At 38.9% G+C, this 27736-nt stretch overlaps 1 protein-coding gene and 1 long non-coding RNA gene across 2 annotated transcripts in view; one reads left to right on the top strand and one right to left on the bottom strand.

The window, feature by feature from the left end:
• LOC147182026 (uncharacterized) overlaps positions 1-27007 on the top strand; it is a 36872-nt gene extending 9865 nt beyond the window's left edge. Inside the window, exon 3 of the long non-coding RNA XR_015097404.1 lies at positions 26796-27007. This is a non-coding gene — a long non-coding RNA (uncharacterized LOC147182026). The remainder of the gene's footprint in view (positions 1-26795) is intronic.
• On the bottom strand, positions 4864-15321 carry ednrba (endothelin receptor Ba). The gene is made up of 8 exons (XM_086098656.1): positions 15061-15321; positions 13742-14209; positions 11708-11820; positions 9635-9839; positions 8975-9124; positions 8411-8544; positions 8239-8347; positions 4864-7249 (listed from the first exon to the last, which is right to left on the bottom strand). Exons 2-8 carry the CDS (start codon positions 14156-14158, stop codon positions 7112-7114), a joined length of 1266 nt encoding a protein of 421 aa, XP_085954782.1. The 5' UTR covers positions 14159-14209; positions 15061-15321; the 3' UTR covers positions 4864-7111.
• Positions 27008-27736: the final 729 nt, after the last annotated feature.

Raw genomic sequence — 27736 nt, 5'->3', positions numbered from 1 at the left:
TAATCGGTTGCCTCACTCCAACTCCAAAGTTAAAGTTTTGCAGATCTTGAATGGTTTGATAACACCAAATTATTATTTTTGATACATAGTTACTTAGAAGCTTTCTGTTACAGCAACTCAATTGTTCTCAGTTACTAACTGATAAATGTTATAAAACCACTGGATTAAATTAACAGAAGTCCAAACCATAAGTACACTGTGTGTCCTCACAAGAATCCTGGGAATGCTGGAGCCTATCCCAACTGTCTTCGGGAAGTAGGCGGGGTACACCCTGAACTGGTTGCCAGCCAATCGCAGGGCACACACAGACAATCTAGGGACAATTCAGTGTTCAACTAACATACCATGCATATTTTTCGGAATGTGGGAGGAAACTGGAGTACCCGGAGAAAACCCACGCAAGAACGTAGAGAACAGCCAGGAAGGCCAGAGGGCCGGATTCGATTTTTCAACCTCTGGACTAGGAGGCAGACATGTTAACCAGTTGGCCACCATGCCGCCTGCTATGAGCATATGTTTACAATCTAACATAAATTATTATTAAGTTATTTAAACTCGATAGGAAAGTGAGAACAAATTATCATTTATAATGTCAACTATAGGGCTAAAATAAAATTGCAAATGAATAAGTAAAATAAGTTATGAAACATCAGCTAATTTATGTTTTTAAGTTACTCAAAAACTAGTATAGTTCAATTTAATCAAAACTTTTTTAGTACAAATTACTCATAAAAGCATAGAAAGTTACACCAACTTAAAAAAGTTAAGTTAGTTGTAGTTTTTATAAAACTGAGTATTGTGTACTTAATCTTTTTGATTATTTTGAACGTTCGGGTTTACAGTGCAGTTTAAAAAGTCTTTTTTTGGACGACGGCATATGCTGCTCCAAAACCTGCATGTATTTCAGCATAAATGATGCCTTGGCAAGTTACCTACCCATCATCACAGATGTTGGCTTTGGAATTTTGCACTGATCACAATCCGGATTGGTCGATTGGCCAAGAGGACACGGCGCCCGTGATTTTCCAAAAGCAAGCTAGAGAGCTCAGTTCATTCTGTAATTTTACCGATTTGACATGTCATCATCATTGCTCTCTTTTTTTATTATTTATTTATTTATAAAAAATTGTTTTTTAAATTTATACATATTTTTTATACATTTTTAGTTTGGATGTGCGTGCGTGTGACTGTGTATGCATTAGTTCACCTAAAACCTATTAAAAAATCCCATACCGTTCACCGAAACCGAATACTTCAGAATCCAGCCAGAGTCGTGAGGCCGTCAGGAGACCCGAGGAAGGACCAAAGAAAAGAAAGGAAAGTGAAATCCAGCACCGATGCTGGTTTTCAATACAGGGCCGGTTTGAAGGTCATAGACATTTAATGTTGGGTTTTGGCCTTCATGCACAGAGTTTTTTTCAGATTCTTTGAATCTTTTGAACGTCGATGATGAAATCCCTAAATTCCTCGTAATCGATCCGTTGAGAAACGTTCTTAAACGGTTGGATCATTGACTTACAAAGTTGTTCACAACATGGTGAACCTCCTACCATTGTGCTTGTGAACAACTGAGCCTTTTGGGGATGCTCCTTTCAAACCCAATCATGACACTCACCCGTTTCCTTTTGACCTGTCTACCTGTGGAATGTTCCAAACAAGTGTTTTTTGAGCATTCTTCAACCTTACCAGTTTTTTGTTGCCTCTATCCAAGTTTTTGTTAACATGTGGCAGGCATCAAATTCAAAATGAGATATTTGTGGGAAATAAAGTAAATAAAATAAATAACGTTCATCAATTTGAACATTAAATATCTTGTCTGTAGTGTATTCAATTGTGTCGGTTGAAAAGGATTTGCAAATCATTGTATTGTGTTTTTATTGACATTTTTCACAACAATCTCAATTGGATTTGGAGTTTGTACATGTACTGCACTATTTTTCACCCTGTTGACCCGCTCTTCTCCTTTCCTGCTCAACAAGGGTTCTCATTTCCTGTCATTACTGGCTCTTATAATAAACTCCCATTGAAATTGCCCCACCTGCTCGCTTTCTCAGTCTTCATTTGGTTACAAAGCTTAAGAGCATAACTGTTAGAACATCTCCTGATGTAGAAATGCAGGAGGAGATAAAGGAAGGAAATGCTCAGGAATGTCAGCCAGATGAATTCCTTTTGCCTCATTTTGCTGCTTGACTCCATGTGTGTGTGCATGTGTGTTTTCATGTGTGCGGCGTGTGCATGTGTGTCTTGGACTCTGTTGCATCCCTGCATATAAAAAGATGTCAGTTATTTGATGTGGGAAGTCTGGACTAGAAATGATGTGAAAACTATTAAAATATGCGGGAAACATCTTACAGTTTTGTTTCTTTTGTACTTGCTGTGTTTACTGCTTTTAGGCAACGCGAGGTTCTTATTTGAGCCTGGTTCAACATAGGTTCAACATTGTTTTATTTGAAGTACCTCCAAATATCTGAACAACTTTCAGGCAGCACACAAGAATGCACTTGCGTGTACACGCACATGCACGTACCCTGCTGGAAGCATATTGCGTTTGTTCTTCCCAAATATTGGTTCCTCCCAAATATTGTTGCCAGACTTCTTGTGCCATCAATCCAGAGTGCATATGAAGGATTCCTGTATATTGTTATAAACTATCCTTGTAAATCGCCGCGTATCTGTCAGATGGGATGAAGTCGAATGAGGTCAAACTGACTTCCAGAGCCAGTGAAGGCAAAAGGCATTTTTTTTCTGAGACAGCTGCACACCTTATGTCTGTTACCTTAAATATTTCAGCGTTAAATGTCAAAACGGCTCAGTCTCGCATGCACCATAAAACATTTTTCAGTGCAAGGTTAACAGAAGGACACCTTCTTGCTTCTCCAAATACTCAAGCGCAAAGTCAAATTCATGAAAATAAGCTGGAAAGTGTTCAGCAGATCAGGTTGTGTAAATAAACAAATGTTAGCTTGTCCGGGAAGAAAATGTGAAAAATGTTTGGAGTTGTGGAGAGTAGGCCCGGGCCAAATCGATTGTGTGTGCGCGTGCGTGTGTGTATGTGAGAGAGAGAGCTAGTGAAACATAGGATAGAAAAAAGTGTTCCTTGTTTGTTATAGGCTACATATACTTAAACGGTATTCTTTTTAAAACCATCTGCTTAACTGTGGTTTACCAAATTTGCAATAGCAGTGCATGTGACTTAAGCGGTCCATTAAAAGACTGCAGTAAGATCCTTTTATTGAGCGCGTATTGTCATCTGAAAAGAATCACTCTTTTGCACATCAAACAAACTGAACGGGCTTCCTCATTGCAGTGCATTATAGAGTCATACGTGTTTATTATCACAGCAATAATATATATTCTTCAAGCAACAGAGGTTGTTGCAGGCCACCATATAAATATTATGACAAAACATTTGCCATTTGTTCACTTTTGACAACATATCCTAAAGTACTACATATCTCACTGACTTTTGCACTTTTGCAACTTACAGCTTATCATGACCATCTCTGTAGACTGTATAAATGATACCTGCATTTATAAAATCACAAATGTCAATTTCTTAACATTTCATTGTCTGTAGACCTCATAGTCAAAATATACTGCATTTGAGCAAATGTATAGCTTAGCATCACATTTGAGGCCTTATGTGGAACAAATGGTATAATAAGGATGTTGCTGCTGTGTTGGAGCACAACTTTAATCATTTCATTAATTGGGGGATTCAATACACTTCTAAAATCAATCATTCTTAATTCTACAGTTATTGTAGATATGTACCAAATTTCGGTACAATATAGATTTTTTGGAATCATTGCATGAACGTACCAAACAATTCTTGTGTTATTTATTCTGCAATGACGTTTCTTCCAAAAACAACAACAAAATCCAACAATTCGCCTGAAAATGTATAGCTAACCACCTTGTTTATGGAAAAAAAAGTGTTACTGAAAGCCAATATTTATAACCAAACTGAAGGTCTTCATATTCAAATGAACAAGTGAACTGCGACAAAATAATAGTAGCAAATTATTTTAAGTCCAGCAGAAGAGAAATTATGCAGATATTGAAATATTTACATACTTGTGATTGTAACTTTGTACTGTTGACTTTCTAGTCGAATTTGTACCTCAGTCAGTCAGTTAACTGACTAAATTATTTAGCATATCTGCCCTGCAGCCTTAAAACACCACAACTATCACTTAAACTTCATTGTTGGCGTGCTAGCCATGCATATACAGTATAAGTTGTATGAAATTAGGACCTATGGGTATGTTTAAATTTTGTTGGTGTACAGTATATTTATTATATGTGGGCTTGATAATGCTTCTGCAGATCGACGGTTTTAATGCACTTTCAGTTGAAAGCAGAGTTTGGAAAGGCCTTATGATCCCTAATGATTAATGAATGCGTTTATTTTTCAATTATCACTTTAAAAATAAAAACTTGACGAAAGAAAAGAGGAATAGTGAGTAATGTGGGATGAAAAAAAAGTGCTTGCCCAACATGCGCTTTTGAAGTATGGAGGGTCTGTGGAAAAAATAAATGAAACAACGCTGGACTGGTTTGTGGGCACTACAAGTCAGATTAGGGGCAACAAATACGTAATAGAGCTTTGTCAAACCTTTTTAGAACTACAGTGCTGCCTTGAGATATGAGTTACCCAAATTACAAGCAGCAGTTTGGCAGATAGGTCACAAGTCTTTAGAAAAAGAAGCTTCAAGGCAGCTGTTTCTTGCCACATGCCTAGTTAATGTTTATAGTCAAACGTACCATCGAACTAAAACAATTTTACACATTGTGGATTTACAACCACATGACTTTACCATAAAGACTTTTCTGGTACGGCCCACTTGACATCACACCAGCCATAAGCACATACTTTATTATACATTAAGAGTACTCCAAGTCAAAGCATTTCATTGAGTGAAGATAATTTTTTGTACATTGGATACTGCATCTCTGAAAAATAAAGGCTTTGACCTCATGTCAAACTAAACAGTTTTGAGATCTTAAATGCAGAAGCCTTAAACAGATGAAGTGGAGAAAGGAATGCTCGGAGTTTCGGAATGTAAAAGGGATGGAGAGGACCTGGAAAAGGTAAAATACACAAAAGGGAAAACAGGCTGAAGAACGAAGAAAAAAGGAGTGCAAATAAAGAGTGGAGTGGAGGAGGGGTGCTGAGTGATCCGGACAGAGACTTTCTTTGGCTCTCTGGCGGCTAATGTGTCATGCGTGACACTGGATTTGCCTGCAGGAAGATTCCCAGGTCAAAGCTGCATATGTGTGTGTTTGTGTGTAATTGTGAAGTGAGAGGAAAACAGATTACAATAAAGTTCTGTGTTCGCCTACCCATCATATGATGCGGCCTGCCTTCACACTTCAATCATACACAACAAACACGTTGGGCCACAATAACATGGAAAACCAAAACATTCATATACAGTTATGGGCCATTATTACTGAGGAAAAGGCTACAATGTACACAAACAGACTACTTCGTTTACATATATATATACATACTATATTTATTGCAGAAATATACTCTTACCATGTCCTACGCATATAAGGTAAATTAAACAGGTTAGGACGTGGAGATAAAACAAGAACGAAACGGGAAATCCTGAAGAATAGGCTCAATATTGAACAGAAAAATAAAAAGCTGAATGTTCTTAACACTGTAATGGCACATCAGTAGTACAGTCAAAAGTTGGAAAGAAACAACATAATGGCACAAATGGCACAGGGAATTAAAACGAATAAATTGTGAACTACATATAGGAAAGGACTGTGCAGAGTTTGGGCCCTATTTTTGTGCCCAGTGCAAGTCTGGTGCAGAGCATGGTCTAACTGTGAGCGTGGGTGGAGTTTTCTTTCTTTGGATATTTTTGTGGACGCGCACAGTGAGAAAGATGCGTTTTTGCCGTTGTAGGAAAGCACACAGCTGACTTGCTTTCCGGCCAATGGAAGAGGCTCCTCTGATTCCCTTTAAATTCAACGCAGGAGAGGCGCACACAGTCTTTGACATGGCGGAAACAAAAACTATGAGTCCATGCAGGAGATCGAGTATGTTTATGAGGAATAGCAAGAAGATCTCCACTTGTGATGTTCAGTTAGCCAGGGCCATCACAGATCCACACTTAAACACCCACCACCACCACCAATAGCTGTGCCACAGCCAGGGGATTGATTTTAAAAATATATTAAAGATTATAATAATAATACCAGTCCATTCAATGATTTCTCCTATTTATGAATTAAATACGATGACATCCATCACACGTCTGCGGTGCTCAGAAGTCTGCCTGCACCTCGCTCAAATCCACCAAAAATAACGTTACGCCACCTGCGCCACAACTTAGACCAGCTCTAAAATATAGTCGACATTTTTTCACCATATTGTCAGGTGCACCGAGGGGGTGTAAAATAAAATGCCATGGTGCAGTGTGGTCTACGAAATTTCCACACGGACGTTTGCACACGCATCAAGATGCGGCCATTTTTTTACGCCCGAGCGTACGTGTGCTGTCTACGAAAATAGAGCATTTAGAGTGCTGCAATGCTGAGCAACTTTCAACGTCATTGGCATCCTCCAGGCTGAAAGCCACTTAAGTCACCTTCGCAAATCTGTCTCAAATGATAATTGTATATATTTGTGTAACTTCTCAAATGATACTTTACACACCATAAGAAGCGTGAAGTGCCCCCTCATGATTTTTTGGGGTCAGCGGGTCTAGGAACAGAGAATCTGATGCTGATGATTGTCTGTTTGCTTTTGGGCAGAGAGGAATTTCCTACAGCATACCGTATCTTACCATGCAGCTGCGTTGTCTTTTCTTACTTGCATTTGCCATACTGTCATCTCAGTTTCCACGTTTTCAATGATTTCCTTCTAACACCTTGTCTTCCTTGTCACATTTTCAATGAAGCATTACATAGACTGCAGTCTTTCTTTGAACAATAATTTTCGCCTCATCACAGCCAATGGCTCTTTTGTTTTCATGAGTTCAAGACCTCTTATGATATTGTAGATGAACCTCAGTGTCCTTTGGTTGTACAACCCGTATCATTCTTTTGACCTCACGTTTTGTTCATTTTTAGGAGTAGCTTACAATATTCAGGCCGTAGTGGACTTGTTGGTCATTCGAGAGTTGCTCTGGTCGGATGCTCTTTCTGTGACCTTCAGCTTCATGCACGACTGCTTCTCATCCATCATCAGCATCTCCGCTGGTAGACACCAACAGCACAGGCAGGACTACAGGAAGTCAGATAGTGAGAAAATGTTGAGAAAGAACCTGCAGTAAATTATAAGCCTTCTTGTTTGTCTTCATTCAGATTTTTGACGTACAGTGGATATGAACAGCCGTCACACCCTTCTTCAAATTCTAGGTTTTTGTTATATAAATCACTTTTTGCACGATTAATATATAACCTGTACAAGTGAATTGAATGGAGCTGAAACCCTTTACCTTCAAAATAGTCATTTTTCAGGAAGCACCAAAAAGGTCATGTTTGTCATTAACGCTGTGTTTTCAACACTTTAGATTGGTCAATAATTTGTAAAAATAACACCCACACAATTGTAGGAGGAAGAATAGTATATAGGGTTTTAAAAAAGAAAAAGACAAATATATAATTTTTTTTGACCAAATTGTGAGTAATGAGAGTTCGGCCTGACACCAGCAAGTATTTTTACGTTTTTCAAGAGAGAAAATTTGTGACAGTGGTACTTTAACTTAACTTTAAATAAAACAAGCAAATTAAATAATTTAGTTGCCGAACCTCAGGTTCAATGGGAGTCAGCACACATATGCTCCCATTTAAAGTGCTTCCAATTAACCCCAAATAAATGTAATCTTTTAGCTTTTCTGGATTTTTTTCCTCTTTCCTCGCAGAAGTATGAAGGCTTTGCGCCAACACTGAATTCTATTTGGTGTTGTTCATAATTCACTCCACCTAGTTTGAGGCCCCAGTACCAACTGAAGAAAAGAAGCCCCAAAGCATAATGCTGTCACCACCATATTTTACTTTAGGTATTATATTGTCTTGGTGACGAACGTTATTATGTTTGCGCCAAACACACCATTTGGATTGAGTTAAAAGTTTCATCTGACCATAACACATTTCCCCCACATATTTTTGTGAGATTTTGTTTTGGTCCATGAGTTTGTTACCACAAAAACCTGGCATTTGAACTGCGGTGTGTAGACTTTATATATCCACTGTCTCTAAGCTTTTGCTTACCCTGAAGCAATTTTTAAATCGCTTGCTGACCATGTAGAGGGCAATCGGGTTGATGCAGGAGTTGACAGATGCCATGTTGATGCCAATATAGTCTAAGACTAAAAAGAAACTGGAAAATGCATAGATTTATATCATTAATCCTGCAGTTCAGTTTAATTTCCTTGCTGCATACCTGAGCAGTTCACAGCGGTTCGGATCTTTCTCATCATAGATGGTGAGTTTTAGAATTCGGCTGAGGTGGAGAGGGAGCCAGCACAGAGCAAAGACCAGAACCAGACAGAACACGGCCTTTGCAACCTCCCGGCGCTGCACACAAAAACAATATGAATCACTGGGTATGCAGGCTTTTTGACACAAAGGAGTCCCATGATGACTTCTTGTCCACACAGACCACATTTTGTTTTCTTTGATCAAAAAGATAATTTTTAAGAGAGTGGAAGTCTCGTGTTGGGCTGTATTGAAATATAATGACATAATTATATCTATGAGGACACATTTTCCAGTGTGGTTTCCGCTTTTGAGCGAAGAGTCATTTTGTGTGTTTTTTTTCCCATTGCATGAACTAAGAAAGACTGATTGAGTATGTCAAAAAGTAATCATCAATTAATACAAAAAAAAAGAATAAAGTATAAACAGTGAAATCCACGCAATCTAGCCAATTCTTAACAATCAGAGTGCACATCACTAAAAGCAACCCTCCAATGAGTAGGTGAAAACACAATGTGGTGAACAAAACCTGTTTGAGGTGGTCACTGAGTGCAATTTGAACTCCGTTCTTCTTCCTCAGCATCTCGCATGTCATCAGGGTGTAAAAAATGGCAGTGCAGGCCAATGGCAGACAGAAATACGCACTGAACAGCCACCAGTCCTTCACCGACTTGTAAAACTAGGAAGAATCAAATGGATAGTCAGCAATGCATTCCAAAAGAACGTGTGCTGCCAAGAATAACTATTATGGAGCTTTCGAGACAAGGGTGTGTCTCAAATTCACCCTTCAAATAACACAATCATTTGTCAAAAGATTCAAGGAAGACAACTTTGGTATTTTCATGGGGATAGAGGACATGAACTTGGGATAGAGGACATGAACCTGGATTTGCACAATACAATAGTTTGTGCTAGAAATCAAAGTGATTGCTCCTCTGATACTGTTTTTATGACGCTTCAATAACCTCCTTTTAACCTTGGCTTTTCCTGGAAGCTGTTACAAAGTACACGACGTGGGTGACATCATGACATACACCTGCACATCGTTATCTGTACTTTGTCTCACAATGTATTACTGTGCATGCACGTGCAGGTCAGCAGTGTGTGCAACTGTGTCAACAGGCCCCATGCACTGCTTCCCTTCCATGCTGAATTACAGGACTGTGAAGCTCTTTGTCGAGCAGCTTACCCTCATAAAGTCAGTTTTCTGCATGGGGTGCAATAAACAGATCCTCAACCGTTCTCCTTTGTAGTCCATAGTGATCATGTCAAAAGCGATGGCCTCAGGCACGGCCAGGATGATGGATAATATCCAGATGAGTGCAATTTCAATAGCCATCCACTTGGGAACCCCGATCCCTTTGATTCGACTCCACGAGGTCACGGCGCGATATCTGAAGGATCAGTCACAAGTTCACAAGAACAAGTTGTGTAAGTGATGTTTGGATCAACCTGCAATATATGCAGTGCTAATTGAGCGAGACATAGCTTTGCTATTTCCTTTTTAGCATCTTTGCGAAGCTAAGCTAACTAAACAGCTCTTATTTGAAAGAGTCAGAAAAGTTTTTAAATCTGACAATAACTTGTTCACTGGGATGTTAACTACTACTACTATTAATGTTTGGCCTTTGACTGTAATCTTTCTGCTATGCCAAGAATCATTAACAAAATATATTTTATTTTTTTTATGTAAATTTGACAAATGCATGCAGTCCATCCACAGTCATAATGACACTGGGGAACAATATTTTAAAAATTCTTCTCGGTTAGATTTTTATGCTGATTAAAGCTAAAATTGGCATCCAGATTCCAAAATCGTGGTCATTTTTTTTTCTAGCAGGTCAAGTTTTTAGTTTTTTTTTATCCAAAGCTTACCTTCCAGATAGAGCAAACTTGCACTGATTAGCTTTAGTAAGAAGAGCTGATTTTACGGTTGGACTCCTCTACAGCAATGTGCACAGAAAGCTAGCATAGTAGGAATTAAGGGAGTACTCATATCCTTTGTAAACGTATTAATAGGGTCAAGAAAACATTGCAGTTATGCATGTTTCTTTTATATTTCGTTTATTTCAATATTTGATTTCTTAAAGTAAATTTTTGATTTCTTTAAATCTATCTATCAATCTGACGGTCTTTCGGTGGTAGAGGAAAACTGATACCAGTATTGGATTCCGCACCCAAAAATTAGTTAAAGGGATACTTGAATCATTTAGCCATTTTCAACAGTAAGAAGATAATATTTTGTTTTAAATTCATTATTTTTCATGAACAATTAATACCTTTTTTTTTAAATCCCTTTTCCACTTGAGGTAGACTGAAGATGACATAATCTGTGCTGAGGAAATAGGTAACGACCAATCATGGCTCATCTGACCAAACCCAGAAAACAGGTGAGCCGTGATTGGTCGTTACCTATTTCCTCAGCAAAGGTGATGTGTCATTTTCAGTCGACGGAAAGTAGAAAAATTAGTTTTTAAAGGTATTAATTGTTCATGAAAAAGAATGAAGTTATCACATTTATTATGGACAGAATATTATCTTCTGTTAACTCATTCACTGCCATTGACGGCTATTGACGTAAAAAATTAATTTGAACTATTTCTATTAGTTTAAATTTTTTTCCACTTTTGTTAACAAAATTATGAAAACCTATAATTTTTTATTGTACATTTAGAACAGGTATTACATTTATGATTAATCGTGCGTTAACTATTGTCATAAGTCATGCGATTAATTACATTTAAAAATTGTAATCGCCTGACGCGATTAAAGAAAAGATTATTAAAAATTAGGAGCGTCAGGCGACTAAATGTTTTAATTGTAATTAATTGGATGACTTCACGAGTTAACTCACAATTAATCACAACTTTTATATCTGTTCTAAAATAAAAATCTAGGTTTTCATACCCTTGTTAACAAAAATGGAAAAAAATGTTAAACTAATAGAAATAGTTCAAATAAATATTTGACGTCTATAACCGTCAATGGCACTGAATGAGTTCAAAATGGCTCAATGAGTCAAGTATCGCAGCTGTCAGTCCTAATCCAGCAGAAACTCTGCTCCCTAGTGTAATTGCATAAATCCTTCATAGCTATGCAGACATTTGCAGGACAGTCAGAGGTGCAATTTTAAAGTACTCTACATGGACTAGGTTCTTGTGACAGCCCTTACTACTGAGGCGTGAAGCATGAGGAAATGAAAATACAAGCTCACGTGACAAACGAGACAAGGGGGGATAACGTGTATGAAAGATGGGCTTGCCTGTCAATACTCAGCGCACACAGACTCAGCACTGTGATCCCCACTGAGGCTTTTTGGACAAATGGCACCAGCTTGCACAAAGCCACCCCAAAAGGCCAATCCTCTGCTAGGAGCTGGAGGGAGAAAGTTCAAGAGTCAGAGTTCAACCATGGGAGGAAGTGATGCAAGTTCTCTGACTTGTTTTTCCCAGACACTGGACAGAAACCAATAATCGCTTTATTCTGGTCTGCGTTAAAGGCTTTTGAATGCTCATGTTTTTGTTAGACATCAAAGCCCCTCTGGCTGTAAAGGTACAGTAACCATGTGACAACACTGTGTAACTGGAGCATGAGCTCGATTGGAATCATATGGACACCTCCTACCCGACGATGTTTTGACAACCTTTTCCACTTCAGTTAAAGAAACAGTTTCCCCCATGGAAACGCTTACATTTTCACGCACACACATTCAAAATATTCACATGATAACATGCCAGAGACAATGAGAAATCAAGGGTCCTCTGGAACTAACTTCAGGTTTGGGTATGGATGGGCTTCAATGTTCTACAATACGTCCAAAATATTTGCATAAGATCATATGGATAATATGGGAGTAGTTTTCAAATACACAGCCAATCGGTCAGTGTTCAATTTCCAGTGTTCGATCATATATGCAGTAAGCAGTGTTATTTTAACACTGAAAATTCCCCCTTTTCCGGTGAAGGAGAAACCTTCCGATATTCTAGCGCACTGTCAACAATTCAATAGCGATACATCCAGTTCTTGTTGTTGCGGCGGCATGGCTCTGTGGTAGAGTGGTCGGCTCCCAACCCTGAGAGCATGTATCCTTGAGCAAGATACTGAACCCCCAGTTGCTCCTGATGTCGTGTTATCAGTAGTCAAAATGTGAAGCGCTTTGAGGAAGGAGGAAAAACAGAATAAAGTGTAGTTTGAGTTAAATTTGTTAACACTGACACTAGTGCGATAGCCTGCACCAGAGTTAAAGTGGAAGTCATTCCTTGACAATAATATTTTATATGTGACCTCACTAGTCTAAACATGAAATTGCGATTAATATTACATTTGTGGAATATGAGTAATGAAGCAAAATCCATCTCAGGTGGCGGCCATTTTGCCACTTGCTGTCGACTAAAGATGACATATTTGTTGCTAAGGTCTCAGGTCACAACCAATCACAGCTCCGTTTAAAAAAACAGGTGAGCTGTGATTGGCCGCCCCTGAGATGGATAAAAATGGCTGGATTTTGCTGCTTAACACATATTCCACGAACATAATATCAAATAGAATACCATATTTAATAGGGGTGTTAGAAAAAATCGATTATAGCGATATTACAGCACGCAATTCTCGAATTGATTCAATATGGGGCCGAATCGATTTTTAAACATCAAATTTTGATGGAAATATTCAACAAAACGTCTTACTTAGGGTTAGGATTCACACATTAAGCATGGAAGAATGTTATATTAATGGAACATTAAGCCTTAATATTTACATACATGAAAAAGACTGCAACATGGCTCAGTAAGTCATTTTCAGATAAATAAATACATTTTCATACAAATCTTACAGTGTACATGGACAAGTTGAATGATTTTTATTTTCTAAATTTGAGTAAAAAAAAATGCAATAATCAATTTATAGATTCATATCGGGATTAATTGGTATCAAATCGAATCGTGACCTATGAATCGTGATACGAATCGAATCGCATAACAGAACATATTTTTGTCACAAATAAATAAAGAAATACATTTTCAAAAACGGGTTTACTTCCCCTTAGAGGGTAGTTTGGCAGAATTAAATATTTACCACTAACACTGGTACTTTCTGGTACTTTCAACACTACTCAGTGTTTATCGTTGCAGATTTTTACACTGTACAGTGTTGGGAGTAACACTGTTTGACTGTGAAAGAAGCAACACTTGGAAAAGTGTCAGATTAATACTCATTGGTGTGACACATATAAACACTTTTTTAGCGTTAGATTTAACACTGGCGATTTTTCTGGTCAATCGTTCACATTAAAGCTCACCTTGTAAACGTTGATGGGAATGCCCATGATAATGTGCAGCAGGTCTCCAAGAGCTAGGCTGGCTATGAGGATGTTGGGCCCATTCCGCATGCATTTATTCTTATAGATGATCCTTAGAAGTGTGGAGTTTCCAATGATGCCCACAACAAACACCAGGCAGGACACAACTGTGTTGATGTACTTGAAAGTGTCACGAATTTCCGTGGGAGCGCTGCACATGGGGGGCGTTCGTCGGCGCGGCATGGTGATGTTGGGCCTCACCGGCGGACCCTGCACGTCTCGCTCGACGAGCCCGCGTCTTTGTGTAGCAGTGAGGGGGTCAGGGGGCAGTTGTTTTTTGGGCTCCAGCTGCCCGCTGGCTGTAAGGAAATAAAGGGCCAGCAGGAGCAATCCCAAATAGTCAAAAGTCTTCTTCATCCTGCCGCGTGATTGGAAACTTAACTTGATCCTTTTTGAGAGTGCCTAAAACTGAGAAAGAGCAGTGACTCAAACAGATGGTGCGCACTTTAGATCTTATTGTTTATGTGACAGAATCCCACCAAACTATCATTTATCCTGTTTAAACAAAGTGAAGAACTGCAGTGGGGGAGTAAATGTTTATAGACTGTCCGTAAAAAGTTGAGTGGTGTATTTTTCCAGACAATTAAGAGATAGAGCACCAAAATTGCATTAAAATAATGGCAATTTTCTACTCTCTAATTTCTAGTTCCTAATCATTAAACGGCCGCAAGATGGCAAACCGAAACTGGTATCGGCCGCACTCGTGAATAGCTGGTACCTTGAAATAACCAATAGTGACCGACACCTGTTGTCGGTATGCGCCCATTCCTACTTGTTTATATAGCAGTATGTGGAAGCTCTTTTACCAAAATAATATTTCTAATGTTACTGTCCTGTCCTTTCATGTTTGCCACTAGTTGTCTTTTTTTCTAATAGGGTGTGGCACTGACTTTCCAATGCAGATAAAAAACAAATTAATACAATTTATGACTAGCAGGTTAATCATTAATCGTATTCTGCTACTTCTCTGTTGTTTCGTTTTTGTTCTGTTCTCACTTTTTTTTCTGTCTGTCCGCTCACAAACCTTTTTCTGTCCCATTGTATTTCCAATATTTTTGACAATTTGTCCAAAATGATGCACAGTACAATAGGGGATTATTTCAGACTCCTCTGTTGAACAGGAAAAGTCTATAAAAAACCCCCCCAAAAAAACGCATATCCATCATTCTTCATGACCGAGCAGTGGACAGGTTGCAAAAAGAAAAAGAAAATAGTAAGCAGTTGGGATACCCCTGCCTAATATTAAAGCTCTGACTTACTTTGCTCCTTGTTGAAGTAGAAATGATCCAAATGATCCCAAAAAAACTTGTACTTCTCAGCTCAAATGTCCACTCAGAAACCAAAAACGACAGAGATAGATTCCCAAATTGGAGGGCGGCTGTTGCCGAAGTGACTGCCCAGTCATCTCCAAGTTACAGCCTTTGCCTTTGCCTTGCCTCTTTGGGACGACTGTCCAAGTTAAGCTCCAGGTCTGTTCCCCATAAGCAGTCTCATCCTCTTCTGTCCAATACTGCCTGAGACTGTGTGTTCAGTCAGCTGGCTGGATCCCTGCCCCTCAACCACTCCTTGTTTTATCTAAGGGAGGCGTGGAGGAAGACAAGAGGAAGGCCAGCAGCAAGATGTTCACAAGTTGTTCTTTTCACAGAGAAAGGCTAGAATCAAAATTCAAACATACGGATGTTTTTTTAGGGGTGTCAGACCATTATAATTTTTAATCGTAATTAATCGCATGATTTCAATAGTTAACTCATAATTAATCGCAAATTGTAGATCTGTTCTAAATATACAATACAATGTACATACATACTCTTGTTAACATAAAAGTGGAAAAAAATGTTAAAAATATAGCTGCTGTATCTTTTAATCATTGATACAATAATTTCATAATAATTCATAAAATTTAGTTAAAATAAAAACATTTACTGTACTGTAAAAAAAGAGTGTGATATTGATTTGTGTTGAGGTCATTTTTCTGCCACTAGATGGCATAATTGCATTTGTAAAACGTTGATGACAGCTCTGTGCATTTTTCTTTTCATATTAAGAGCTATCTAATCTTTAATATGAAGCAACTTGTGAAATTCTGCACATTTTGAAAATTGTAAAATACAACTTGACCCCAGTCTCCACAAATATACGCATTATTATTATTAAATGTATTACTGCGTTGCGACTGGAATTCCCCCAGTACAGCACGTTAAAAAAATGTGTGGCGTTAAAGAAACTTTAAATTAACTCAAAATTAACGCACTAAGTTTGACATCACTATTGTTAAAAAATTCAATCTTTAAATATTTTTTTGAGCTGCCAAACGATTAAATTTTTTTATCAGATTAATCACGTCTTAGAATTTTGATGAATTACGATTAATCACTTAATAAAAAAAATATTTTGACATTTAATGTTATGAGGAAGTCTTCAACATTTTTTGATCCACTGCACACGCTCATCCTCCTCTTTTTCCTCATCGGTTAATTTCTTGCATAATTTAACATGGGAATTTTTTTTTAAATAAACAAATATTCTAAATGTGATACACATACATTTATTAAATGCTTTACTTTAATGCATGTATTGATGTTTATTGCTCAAACACAACCTGTGCTACCTTAAATGTAGCCATCCGCTGTCACGCTAAAGGATAATCTATGGTTAAAATGAATAGTGCCATTAATCTGCGTTAATTCATGATGAATGCGATATTTTTTTGTGACTAATGAATCAGTTAACGCTTTAACTTTGACAGCACTAATATTTTTGTACCTCCACCAAGTGTAATACGTCCAACTGAGAGGTGTTGTTTTGATAATTGTGTGTTGGGTTTGTTTATCACCGAGCAGGATTAACAAACAACTAATTGCATTTTGTTAAGGATCTGCACTCAGGTGCACATACAATAATGTATTTTCCCTAAATTCGGGTATAGGTCATCATTGCATAAAGTGAAAGGACCCAGCATGAAATCAGATGTCCACAGATGGGATAAAAAAACATGACAGTTATTTAATATCTACTAATGTGACTAATTGGATAAATCGGCTCTACACTTTAAGTTGAAGCGTGACGTTATGTGCAGTATGCCCAAACAACACAAAGACAGTTGACTTGCTGTAAATCTAAACTACGGTGAAGGTATAGCCCATTAAACGGGATATCCTATCAATCTGGTCGATTAGGGACACATAGGAAAATAATCGGCAACTGCAGCCAGTGGCCAATCAAGTTATTTACCTGCTTGTGATGCTGAACCATAACAAGACAGACACGAGATGCACTGTTGTATCATAGTTGGCGCCATTATTTCTGCAATTCAACAGATATTTAAATAAAGAGAAAACAAAAAATCTAGCATTCTATTTGCATAGTAGCCTGGCAGTTAGGTAGCTATTGACTTAATTTGCCCACCATTTTCTTTCAGATTGTGAGGGCTTCTGTTCCCGGTTCTTTTCAGGACACCCCGCAGATTTTTAATTGGATCTCCTTCTTACTTTGGACCGGAAATATATTCTTTTGTTCATTTAAGTGGCTGTCATACTGAAAGGGGCACTGAAATGTGAACTTGTCTTCTTTTCTTACTTTAAAATGTCTAAAGGTTTTGCACCATAATTTAATGATTCATAAATCCCTTTATTTTGACAAAAGTGCCAATGCCCAGCTGAGGAGAAAAGCATGATATTGCCAGCACTGTGCTTCACTTTAGCTGGAGAATAGAATACGTAACATTCCAAGGTGATTATGATCATTTTGCTCTTTTAATTACAATACATGGCCACCAAATTTTGATACCTTTCTCTGCTCTCAAAAGTTATTTTTGGCCCACTCTTGCGCCAGTTGTTTGAGGTTTGTTTCAGCTACTTTCTTAGATGTTCAGTAGGATTTAGATCTAGATTTAGAATACCTTAAAGCGTTTTAAGCCTTCAGTTTCAAGACACCTCTTGCATTGTGCTAGATGTAGCAAAACAGCTATATGTATATGTGTTCCCTTCTCGGTATGTTTCATTTTTGTGCCTGTGAACATAGAGGCCATGTGCCTTGCCAAAAAGTTCCAGTTTTGTCTCGTCTGTCCGAAGGACATTCTCCCTGAAGCTTTGCGGCATGTCAACATGCAGTTCGGCAAATTCCAGTCTCGCTCTGCTTTTTTTGTTATCATTCATGTTGTCCGTCTCTTCAATTTATCAGCAGTGTCTTTCTGTGACCGCGTTCAGGGAGGGTGGCTGCACCTACATTATATACCTCCGTACCTGCCTGCCTGGTCAGCCCTGGGAAGGCTCACCGCTGCTCAGTGCTTTCTCAAATTGTGGATAATGGCTCTCACTGTTATTTGCCCGGAGCCCTTAAGCTTTAGGAATGACTTTGTAACCCTTTCCAGATTTATAGGTGTCAATTACTTTATTTCTTATCTGCCCTTGAATTTCATTGGGTCATGGCATTTTGTTGCAGCATTTTTTAGATGCTTTGGCCAACTCAAACATTTTCTAAATAGGTGATTTCTTGATTGAACAGGTCTGGATGTGTTCAGGCTTGGATGTGCTCAGTGAAAATGAACAGCAAAATGTGATTATCCATCATTTATAGCAAGGCGGCGGGCAAGTACTTTTTCCACACGGTCAGGTAGCTATGAATCTTTATTTTCCTTAATAAATCAAATCACCATTTAAAAAATGCAGTTATTGTTTATTTCGGTTATCTTTGTCTGATTTTACATTCGCTTGATGGTCTTACATTAAAATGGGAAAATGGACAAAAAAAGAGAATTTCTGAAGGGGGCAAGTACTTTTTCATGGCGCTTTATGTATCCGTCTATCAATTCGTCCATCTATACATTCATTGATCCATCCAAATTTGTAATTGTTCTAAAGTTTTATGGGGAACGTCAATATATTTAACATTTCGCTAACATTAGGAGAATGTTGAGGAAACCAAATGTAATCAGCACGTAATGTGACACAGTGAACGTAACAAAAGAAATCAATCATCAACCAAAACTGTATCAAACATGATCAAATGTCCTGGAAACAGAAAATAGTTATTAGGGAACTACAATCATATCATCTTTTTTGTATTGCCATTTGCCAATCAGTCTCCTATCCAGGCCCAACCCTGTCTAACTTCTGGACTTGTCAGCGTAGTGCAGCAGTAAGCCAAATACCACGAATCCAAAGACATTCCCCTCTGTGATTTGGAGGTAATAAAAAGCCTTGCTCCGTCTGCTGAACGTCAGAACCACTACAGATGATTCACATTACCTGTTAAACCCTTCAGTGAAACATTCCTATTTCAACATGTGCTCTAATATTTGAGTTGATGAGCCTTGTGAGCTGTTGAGATGGCCTTCGGCCCAGCAGCCATTAAACACCCTCCATTAATTGAGACCTTTGCTCTATATAGTAAGGAGAAGCGCTTTCTTCCTTGGGGCTTCATAAACAGCAAACAAGTCCATCACACACACAAAAACAAAAAACAATCACATTCTTGCGCAATATGTTCTTAGGGCACTTTTACATGTGAAACATTTACTGTTAAATTTTGAGGGCTCATTGTGACCCCCAAACATCTCTCACTAAACATTAAAGACTCTCATGTATTCTTTATTGGGTAATATGCCTTCATTTAAGAGGAAAGAGTCAAATTGCACATGACTGAGCTCTCTCTCTCTCTCTCTCTCTCTCTCTCTCTCTCTCTCTCTCTCTCTCTCTCTCTCTCTCTCTCTCTCTCTCGCTCTCTCCCCCCCCCCCCTGATTCCCAGTTGACAAAGGCTGATCTTGTTTCAGCTTTATTGCCTTCAGTGTCGGCACACAGCACATCTTCCAAGCCCGATTGGGTAGCAGCAGGGCAAACTTGTATAAGTATTCCCCTCAGCACTAATATGCAATACATGGAAGATAGGTGTGTCCTTGTCTCAAAGGGTCACAAGAGGGCAATTGACCATTGCCTTGCAGGAATAATTACTTGAGACACTTTATTAGATCCATAAAAGAAGCATCACTGGATGAGCCTCTTCAGTTGCTTTTGACCTTTCATTTCCACAAGATTCATACGTATAAAACTTTTCTTTGTATTGAGTAAATAATGATTACTTGTTGAGTCAGTGGTAGCTTTTAAAGCGATTCGGATGGAAAGTATCTATTTAGTTTTTTTGTGTGCCAAACTCTTATTGAGTTCTTTAATGGAATACATGTATTCCAAATGCAAGTTATTTTTGTATTTTTATTCAACATATATTGATCAACAAGTCAGTTGAATTAACAAATTGTATTGATTACAGCTTAGCTACCTGTCACTAAAATCAGTCATTTACATTACATAAATTGGTTAATTGTAACTTCTTTTTTTTTCCTGGAGAGCTCAGTATTGTTCATTCGGTAATTTTACCGATTTGACATGTCATCATCATTGCTCTCTTTTTTTAAATGTTTTTTTAATTAATTTTTATTTTGTATGTGGGTTAGTATGTGCATGTATGTGCGTGCGTGTGAGTGTGTATTAATTTGTTCACCTAAAACCTATTAAAAATCCCCTACCGTTCACCTAAACCGAATACTTCAGAATCCAGCCAGAGTCGTGAGGTTGTCAAGAGACCCGAGGAAGGATCAAAGAAAAGAAAGAAAAGTGAAATCCAGCACCGACCAGACATTACCTACTACCCACCGGGTTACCAACCGGAGTCTTTCACCAACCCCAGAAACATCTAAATTCCAACAAATTAGGGAGACCTCAAGAGACCCAAGGAGAGACTGAGGAAAGGAAGGAAGGACAGACGAAGCCGAGTGAGATCCACAGACACCAGCCTCCACCGATTCAACGACTAGAGGATGAAGCAGATTGTGTTTGAGTTTCGGTAGATGCTGGTGTGGTGGATCTGGCATGCATGAAAATCTCCACCAAAGAGGGGAGCCGTCGACCCCTGCCAGGACAGAGCAAGCGCAACGCTTCAGGGCCCCCCAGGCCACGGCAGCGCCAACGGACAACCCCCGGGCCCTGCAGGGGCCACCGGCCGGAGAGCAAACCCAGGAGCAGGAGCGCCCCCCACCCCAACACGGCCCGCGCCCCCAACCCAACGCAGCAGGACGGGGCACGGCAGGCCCGCCAGGTTAAATTTCACTTCTTATGTTGCAATAATTGACAGTCAAACAGCATTTAGCACGTTTTAGAATCAATTACCAAAAACTACAAATCCCAATTCCAAGGAAGTTGTGAGCAAATATAGTCCAGCAGTTTAAGAACATAATTTCTCAATGTACAATTGCGAGGAATTTGGGGATGTCATCATCTACGCTCCATAAAATCGTACAAAGTTTCAGAGAATTCGGATTAATCGCTTCACGCAAGCTCCAAAGCTGAAAACCAACATTGACTGCCCATAACTTTCAATCCATTCGGTGGCATTCATATTAAAAAAGATGGCATCATTTTGTAAAGGATATTGCCATGTCAGCTTAGGAACGCTTGAGAAAACCAGTAACAGTTTGTTGCTACATCTACAAATGCAACTCTACCATACAAAGTGAAAGACGCATGTCAACAACACCCAAAAACGGCGCTGACTTCTGTGGGCCATCAGAGAATTGACTGACACTAAGTGGAAAAGTGTGTTGTGGTCTGACGAGTCCACCTTTCAAATTGTTTTTGGAAATCATGGACAAAGCCATAGTGTATCAACAACACCCCTCAAAGTATTTTTCAGGGATGTCGTCAAATAAGCCTCAGTGTTGTAACACATGCATAATGTAAGCCACATTATGCATGTGTTACAACACCGAGGCTTAGTTGTAAAAGAGTGTGAACGCTAGTCTGGCCTGCCAGCAGTCCAGACTGGTCTCCCAATGAAAATGTGTGGCGCATTATGAAGCGTAAAATATGACAATGGAAACCCCGTAGGCTACACCAAGCCAAAATCAAAGTTTCAACGAGTGTCCTCAGTTCCCAAACAAGGAAATTTGATGCCGTCATGCTGCTGTCCCAGATTTTTTTAGAACATGTTGGAGGCGTCAAATTCAAAATTTCTGAAAATTTACCAAAAAACAACAACACAAATGATCAGTTTGACCTTTAAATATTTTGTCTTTTTTTTTAATTTAGCTTATTCAATTAATATAGGTTGAAAATGATTATCAAGTAATTGTATTATTTCTTCTTTTTTTTCTCATTTCCATTTTACACGACAACATCGTAACTTCATTGGAATTGGGGTTTGTAATTTATGCGCTTACAAGTTGACACGCGTTAAGCATGTTAAATATAGGGACAGTAGTGCACAGAAAAAGCTTCTGAAAGCACATATGAGCACAGCAACCCCCTGCATACCTTTCTTCACAATTATCTACGTCATGCCAGGACCCTGCACACAGCTGCAACTCACCAACCCCTTTGCCTCCAAAACGATATTCAATTAACTACCGACGCATTATCAGCAAATATATTGATAAATGTGTCACTCGCTACCAAAGTGGATGCTATCGCCCATCACTCGAAAGGACACAAGATTTGACTTTGACTTGAAGGTCAGTTGCCCTAATGACCAGGTTCGAGCACAATGATCCCAAGGTCCCAAGGATCTGTAAGTTGTCATTATCCGCTTGCTATTGGTGTGAATACTATACTGCGCCAACTTATCTCCCCAACCCCACAAAAGTGTGAGACGAAATGTACGTATATATACAAATTGCAATTGTAATGTTCAATGGTTCAATTAGTTTGTATTTAAGCAGTCGTCTTCATGGTGTTGATCGCATTTATTCCCATGACCTAACAAACGCTAAAAACAACAAGTCTAAATATTTCCTGGTTTGTTTGTTTTTTGACACAAATAATTACAAGTACATTCGGAAAATGTTGCCATTTATTATATTCTTATTGCAGAATAATCTAAAATTTCTTTAAAAAAATGAGTCCATCAAATCCTGACTAACAAATTATTTCAGTATGTCATTTTATTAGTCATCAGTGTGTCCTTCAGTGGGCTGACCACTAATAGTATAGATTTGTAGGATTTTTTTTTTTTTTTATCTACCAAAGTGTGACATCGGAGGTTTTAGACGCTATCTAAAACAAAACTTTATTCCACATTTTAGGGGGGGGGAATGCCTTCAAACTTTACAGACATATTTTTTCTGGATTAAAAGGAGCCTGAAGAGCATTCCACTTCAGAAGTTTCACATTAATTTTGCACTTCAACTAAGAAAACGTAACAAATAACCTTCACCAGAAGAGCATGTTATTGAGCAATTATCCTTAAACAAAAATGGCATTGACAAACCTTATATTAATGAAGATATATATATATTTTTTTGGGGGGGCCTGTGTTTTTTCAAACTTGGTAACAGTTTGGATGACTGTTTGCTTCATCTGCCCAGACGACACAGTGGGCAAAATTTCCAACAAAAGAACATATTTAAAAATTGTGGCCAACCATGGCTTTCTCTATCATGTTGTTTTTTTTTTTGTATCTGTGCATGTGTAGTACATCTGAAAGAGATTCATGTTATGTTGTTTTGCTCCCTTGCTCTGTGTGTGGACACGCCTGTTGGCTTCAGTCTTATATGATGGATTTTATTTACAAATCGTATAAATTCCTTATATAATTGCATTGAGAGGGTTGTTGCTCAAACACATTCGGAAGAGTTTTAAAACAATAATCTTTTTCTAATTAACAACAGAGACTTTCAGTGATTCTGCTATATACAGTATAAACACTGTACTGTATGTCCTTGTGTCATCCTATCACCTGTTAGCAAATCATCAGTTCACCTATGGAATGTTGCATGCACGCGTCATTTGCCCGTTTCACAGCAGAATCAGCCAGTGTAAGCACGTTCAGTTGCTTGAAACGGATTTTCACTTCGGTGCATTCTGGTTTCATTTAGCCGTTCCACAGCATCGGAATCACAATTATGGTGTACATGTGACGCATATGTTCTCCAATTTCCGTCTGGCCCCTCTCCCTCCCCTAACCATCTCCATGTTTTTTTTCTCATCTGCTGAGAGGCAATAAAGTCAAGATTTGCCCCTTACAGATTGCAGACCAGAGACTGTGCATATATATGCACTAGTAGTGTAGTGGTACATGTTGCCGTCTTTCTTGCAGACGGCGCACGTTCGATTCCCATCCACTGCCTTTCCCTTGCTTTGATTAAAGTGAGATGCATCAGGAAGGGCATCGAGCATAAAACACATTCGCAAACAAATCAGGCAAGTGGCGCACTGTGGTGATTCCTGATGAGACGACTATCTATATTTATCTATCAGATAAACAACCTAGAAGAAAATGACTACAACTCCTGCTGCTGCATGCTGTTGAATATGATCAGTGGATATGAAGTCTACGCAGCCCTGTTGGAATATATAACGTTTTTGCGATGTAACAAATGAGACCAAGATGAAGCATTTCATTCTACACCTTAACATGAGCAATTATACTGTATACACGCAATGCGTAGAGCAGTCGCGTCAAACATACGGCCTGTGGACCGCATCAGGCCCGCAAAGGGGTTTAATTCGGCCCGTGAGATGGTTTTGTAAAGTAAAAAAATATATAAAAAAGTAATGTTGGACTAATTAATCAGCCTGTCACAATCAAAGCATTCAAATTTGTAATTTCACAATCACAAGCAATTCTCAGATGAGTAATGCAACTTACTAAATAACTATACAATCAAGCTACATCTACACAACTAACTGATTTAGTAATTGACTCACCTGATATGAAGTAATTGCTACAAAATTGATATCTTCCACGATGAGGATCCCAATTCCTCCATCTTGTTCTTTGCTCCTTTTATGGCTGCTTTCGGTTGCCTGGAGAATGCTGGATCCTTCTTTTGCACATTGTCGTTGTGGCACCTGGTCCACAACAGCTGTCAATTATTGTGTTTTCTCAAAGTAGTGGACGTGTTTTCTATCCTGCCTGAATGGCGGCGCTAACACCCATTTTGGAATGCGTAACGCCAACGTCCGGATCTCCGCGATTTTACCGATCTGGCCCACTTGGGTAATATATTTTACTCCATGTGGCCCCCGAGCTAATAGGAGTTTGACACCCCTGGCGTAGAATGAGGCTGTGGAGTATTGGAAAGACCCAAGCCAGCTCACCAACGGCTAATAAATAATCGTCGCTAAGTAGCATGCCAGTTCACAGTGGAGCCGTCCAACACACTATTGGCTTGCTCACGTGGTGTGACACCTGACGAGAGATGTATTATATGGGAGTTGTAGGCGTAGCTACATGGCTAACTGCACACTCTAGTGCTAGAAATGGGCCACGGTTTGATTACTAATAACTCACAATTGCAATGAATAGCCACAGATGAAATGAGGGTGCTCAGTGCTTATTTAATGGGCGAGGGCCGACTTATCCAAGGCCCCCCAAGCCACTTTATCCAGTGCGGTATTTAGAAACAAATCAAGAGAAGGACTTCAATTTATAACTGAAATAGTAACAAATGTCACAAAGATTCTATTTGTTGTTAATGCCCATTGGTAGAGTGTGGATTTCAATTGTTTGCGCTATACACTTTCTCTCTTCCGCTACAAGCGAAGTGCGCATCTCGGGAACGCGCAGTGCATTGTCGGTAAGTGGGCGTTACCCTTCTACCAAACAGTAGTCAAGAGTAATGGAAAGCCATGGAGACTTAGACGATTGCAACCACTTGAAAGTTGATGATTTAAAGCGTTTTTGTTGTCGCCGTGGGTTGCCCGTTACAAGGGGGACTGCGTTCGGCAACAGACAGAAACGGAAAGACGAATGGCTGCCCTCGCATGTGCTGCGTCGACCAGTCTTATTGAAAAAGGAGGGAGAGAGAGATGCTGTGAAAAATGGCTACGTCATTGTTAATCGTTGGAGACAAAGTCATTTCTGACCCCTTGATGACAAGTGACGGATGGCTGGGCGAAGGCCATAGTTTGAAACTATGGCCATCTTTCTTCACTGAAGGGGTCAATTGGGGCTAGAAGCAGATTCTTAAAAGGCCGTCACTCAATTAGTTTGGTTACACGTACGTCCGCTAGCAAGCTTCGTGATGCTTCCGTCTGCTCTCTCGGTTTCAGGATATTGACAAAATAAAATGTCTATTTTAGCCTCCTTTACGCATTTCGCCCATAAAGGAAACCACCTTGCCCCACTTCTCTGCATTATGGTGGAACCTCAGTCAAATGACCCTGATGTAATTTTGACTCTATTCTGGGGGAAATTCACCTTCAGGGTCATGTAATGCATGTGATATTTAAAATGAACCTCATAGGAGACATTGTAAAGGAAAATGTTATTATTCATATTGATTGCATTGTTTTGTCTCTTCATTCCATTGATTTCATGTTATCAAATATGTGTTACTTTTGTCTTTAATTCACTTTGATTTATTTCTCTTGGGTGAGCTTTGTCCGACCAATAAAGCGCCCCATGCCTGGAAATGAACGATTTGACTCTTTGTGAGCATGACATTCCTTTTAAGGAGGCAGGTTCCGAGTTCCCCTTCCAGGAGGCTGATATGGGATTAGGAAGGGGGAGTTTCTTTTGTCACATGTTTTGACATGACGCTGAATTGTTACTCTGGCTTCTATGCTGCAAAGACAATTCTTGTCTCTTTGCTACTATGCGTTGAATGTTCAAGATCCAAATGAATCAGAGGTGTACGAATTAACAACACTAAACTGTTACACCAAGTCTTTAACATAGGCCACTGTATATTTAAAATAAGTTGCCGTTTAGAGGGTCCCCCTCCTACAAACACAATGTCACAGTATAATTACATTTAGGCTGCAGCAGTGGCAGAGCACAATATACAATGGCGGAACGTACTGATCCTATTTTCCACCCCGCATTTGTAACTATACTTGCCTTCAAATCAAATTCGACAGTCCTCTCCAAAAGTATTGGAACGGCAAGGTCAATTATTATTATTCGTTTTTATTGTTTTGTGTTTTAGATCAAGAGATGAATGTGAGACAAAAGTTCACAATTCCAGCTTTTCAGAGCATTTACCTGTTTGAACCTCCACAGGGCAAGGGTGAAGGCATCACAATCGACTGCAGCAAGAGCATCAAGTCCATGAGGCCAGGCAGGAAAACTCATCTGGAAAACAAAAGACCCCGCAGCTTTACTTGTTGTTTGTTAGCCAGTCTAATAGAGAAATTCAATTGCTGCATGTTTTGCTGCAAAATTTAGAACTGTAAAAGGAATGGAAACATGAATAAAGAAAGTAAGTCAGTTTGCCACTATCAGCATATTTAAACACACAAAATGCTTTTTCATTGTTAATCTCGTTCATCATGAAAAATTTAAAACATTCAACTTAGTTCGATTTTACAACATCTTATTAAAATGTTATATAATTTCAGAGAGAACTGGCTCTTGCTATTACTGGAGGACTATGACAATTTTGAGGAACAATCCTGCATTACAGCTGAAATCTTTGAATCTGCTGAGTAATATAAAAAAAAAAGTCATCCCTTTAATTGAAGAATGTTGTAAGGATTGTAAGGCCTAAAGACTTGTTAGTAACACACATCAGTTTGAACATGATGTAAACAAAACTTTAACCTGTGTTTTTCACACAACAGATGACTTTGAATCCAAAGCTTACCTAACGTTTACAACTTGAGCCCTTAACATGTGATGTCATTTTCAGTAGACAGCAAGTTGCAAAATGCCTTTTTAACCCATTAAGGCCTAAAGTGCCTGGCAAAACATGCCTCTAAAAGCTTTCATTTCAGAAAGCCTACACTACACATAGGTTTAAAAGTGACTACATTTGGTGATTTTTCACACCTCAATTAAAAATGAGTCATTACTTCGTCTGGCCTGCAGGCAAAAATGCAGCAAAAATGATCTTCCTGAAGGCACACCGCGACTTGCGCTTTTCCCAGCCTTGTCCGCGTAGCGATGTGTGTTCGCGCATGCGTCGTCAGTTTCCCAGTAGAAAAGTCCTTTATGCAAATAGG

The sequence above is a fragment of the Leptonotus elevatus genome, chromosome 1 (assembly GCF_054856555.1).
Source record: "Leptonotus elevatus isolate MCC_2025b chromosome 1, RoL_Lele_1.0, whole genome shotgun sequence".
NCBI classification, from domain to species: domain Eukaryota; kingdom Metazoa; phylum Chordata; class Actinopteri; order Syngnathiformes; family Syngnathidae; genus Leptonotus; species Leptonotus elevatus.
This window is presented reverse-complemented; position numbering and strand designations above follow the sequence as displayed.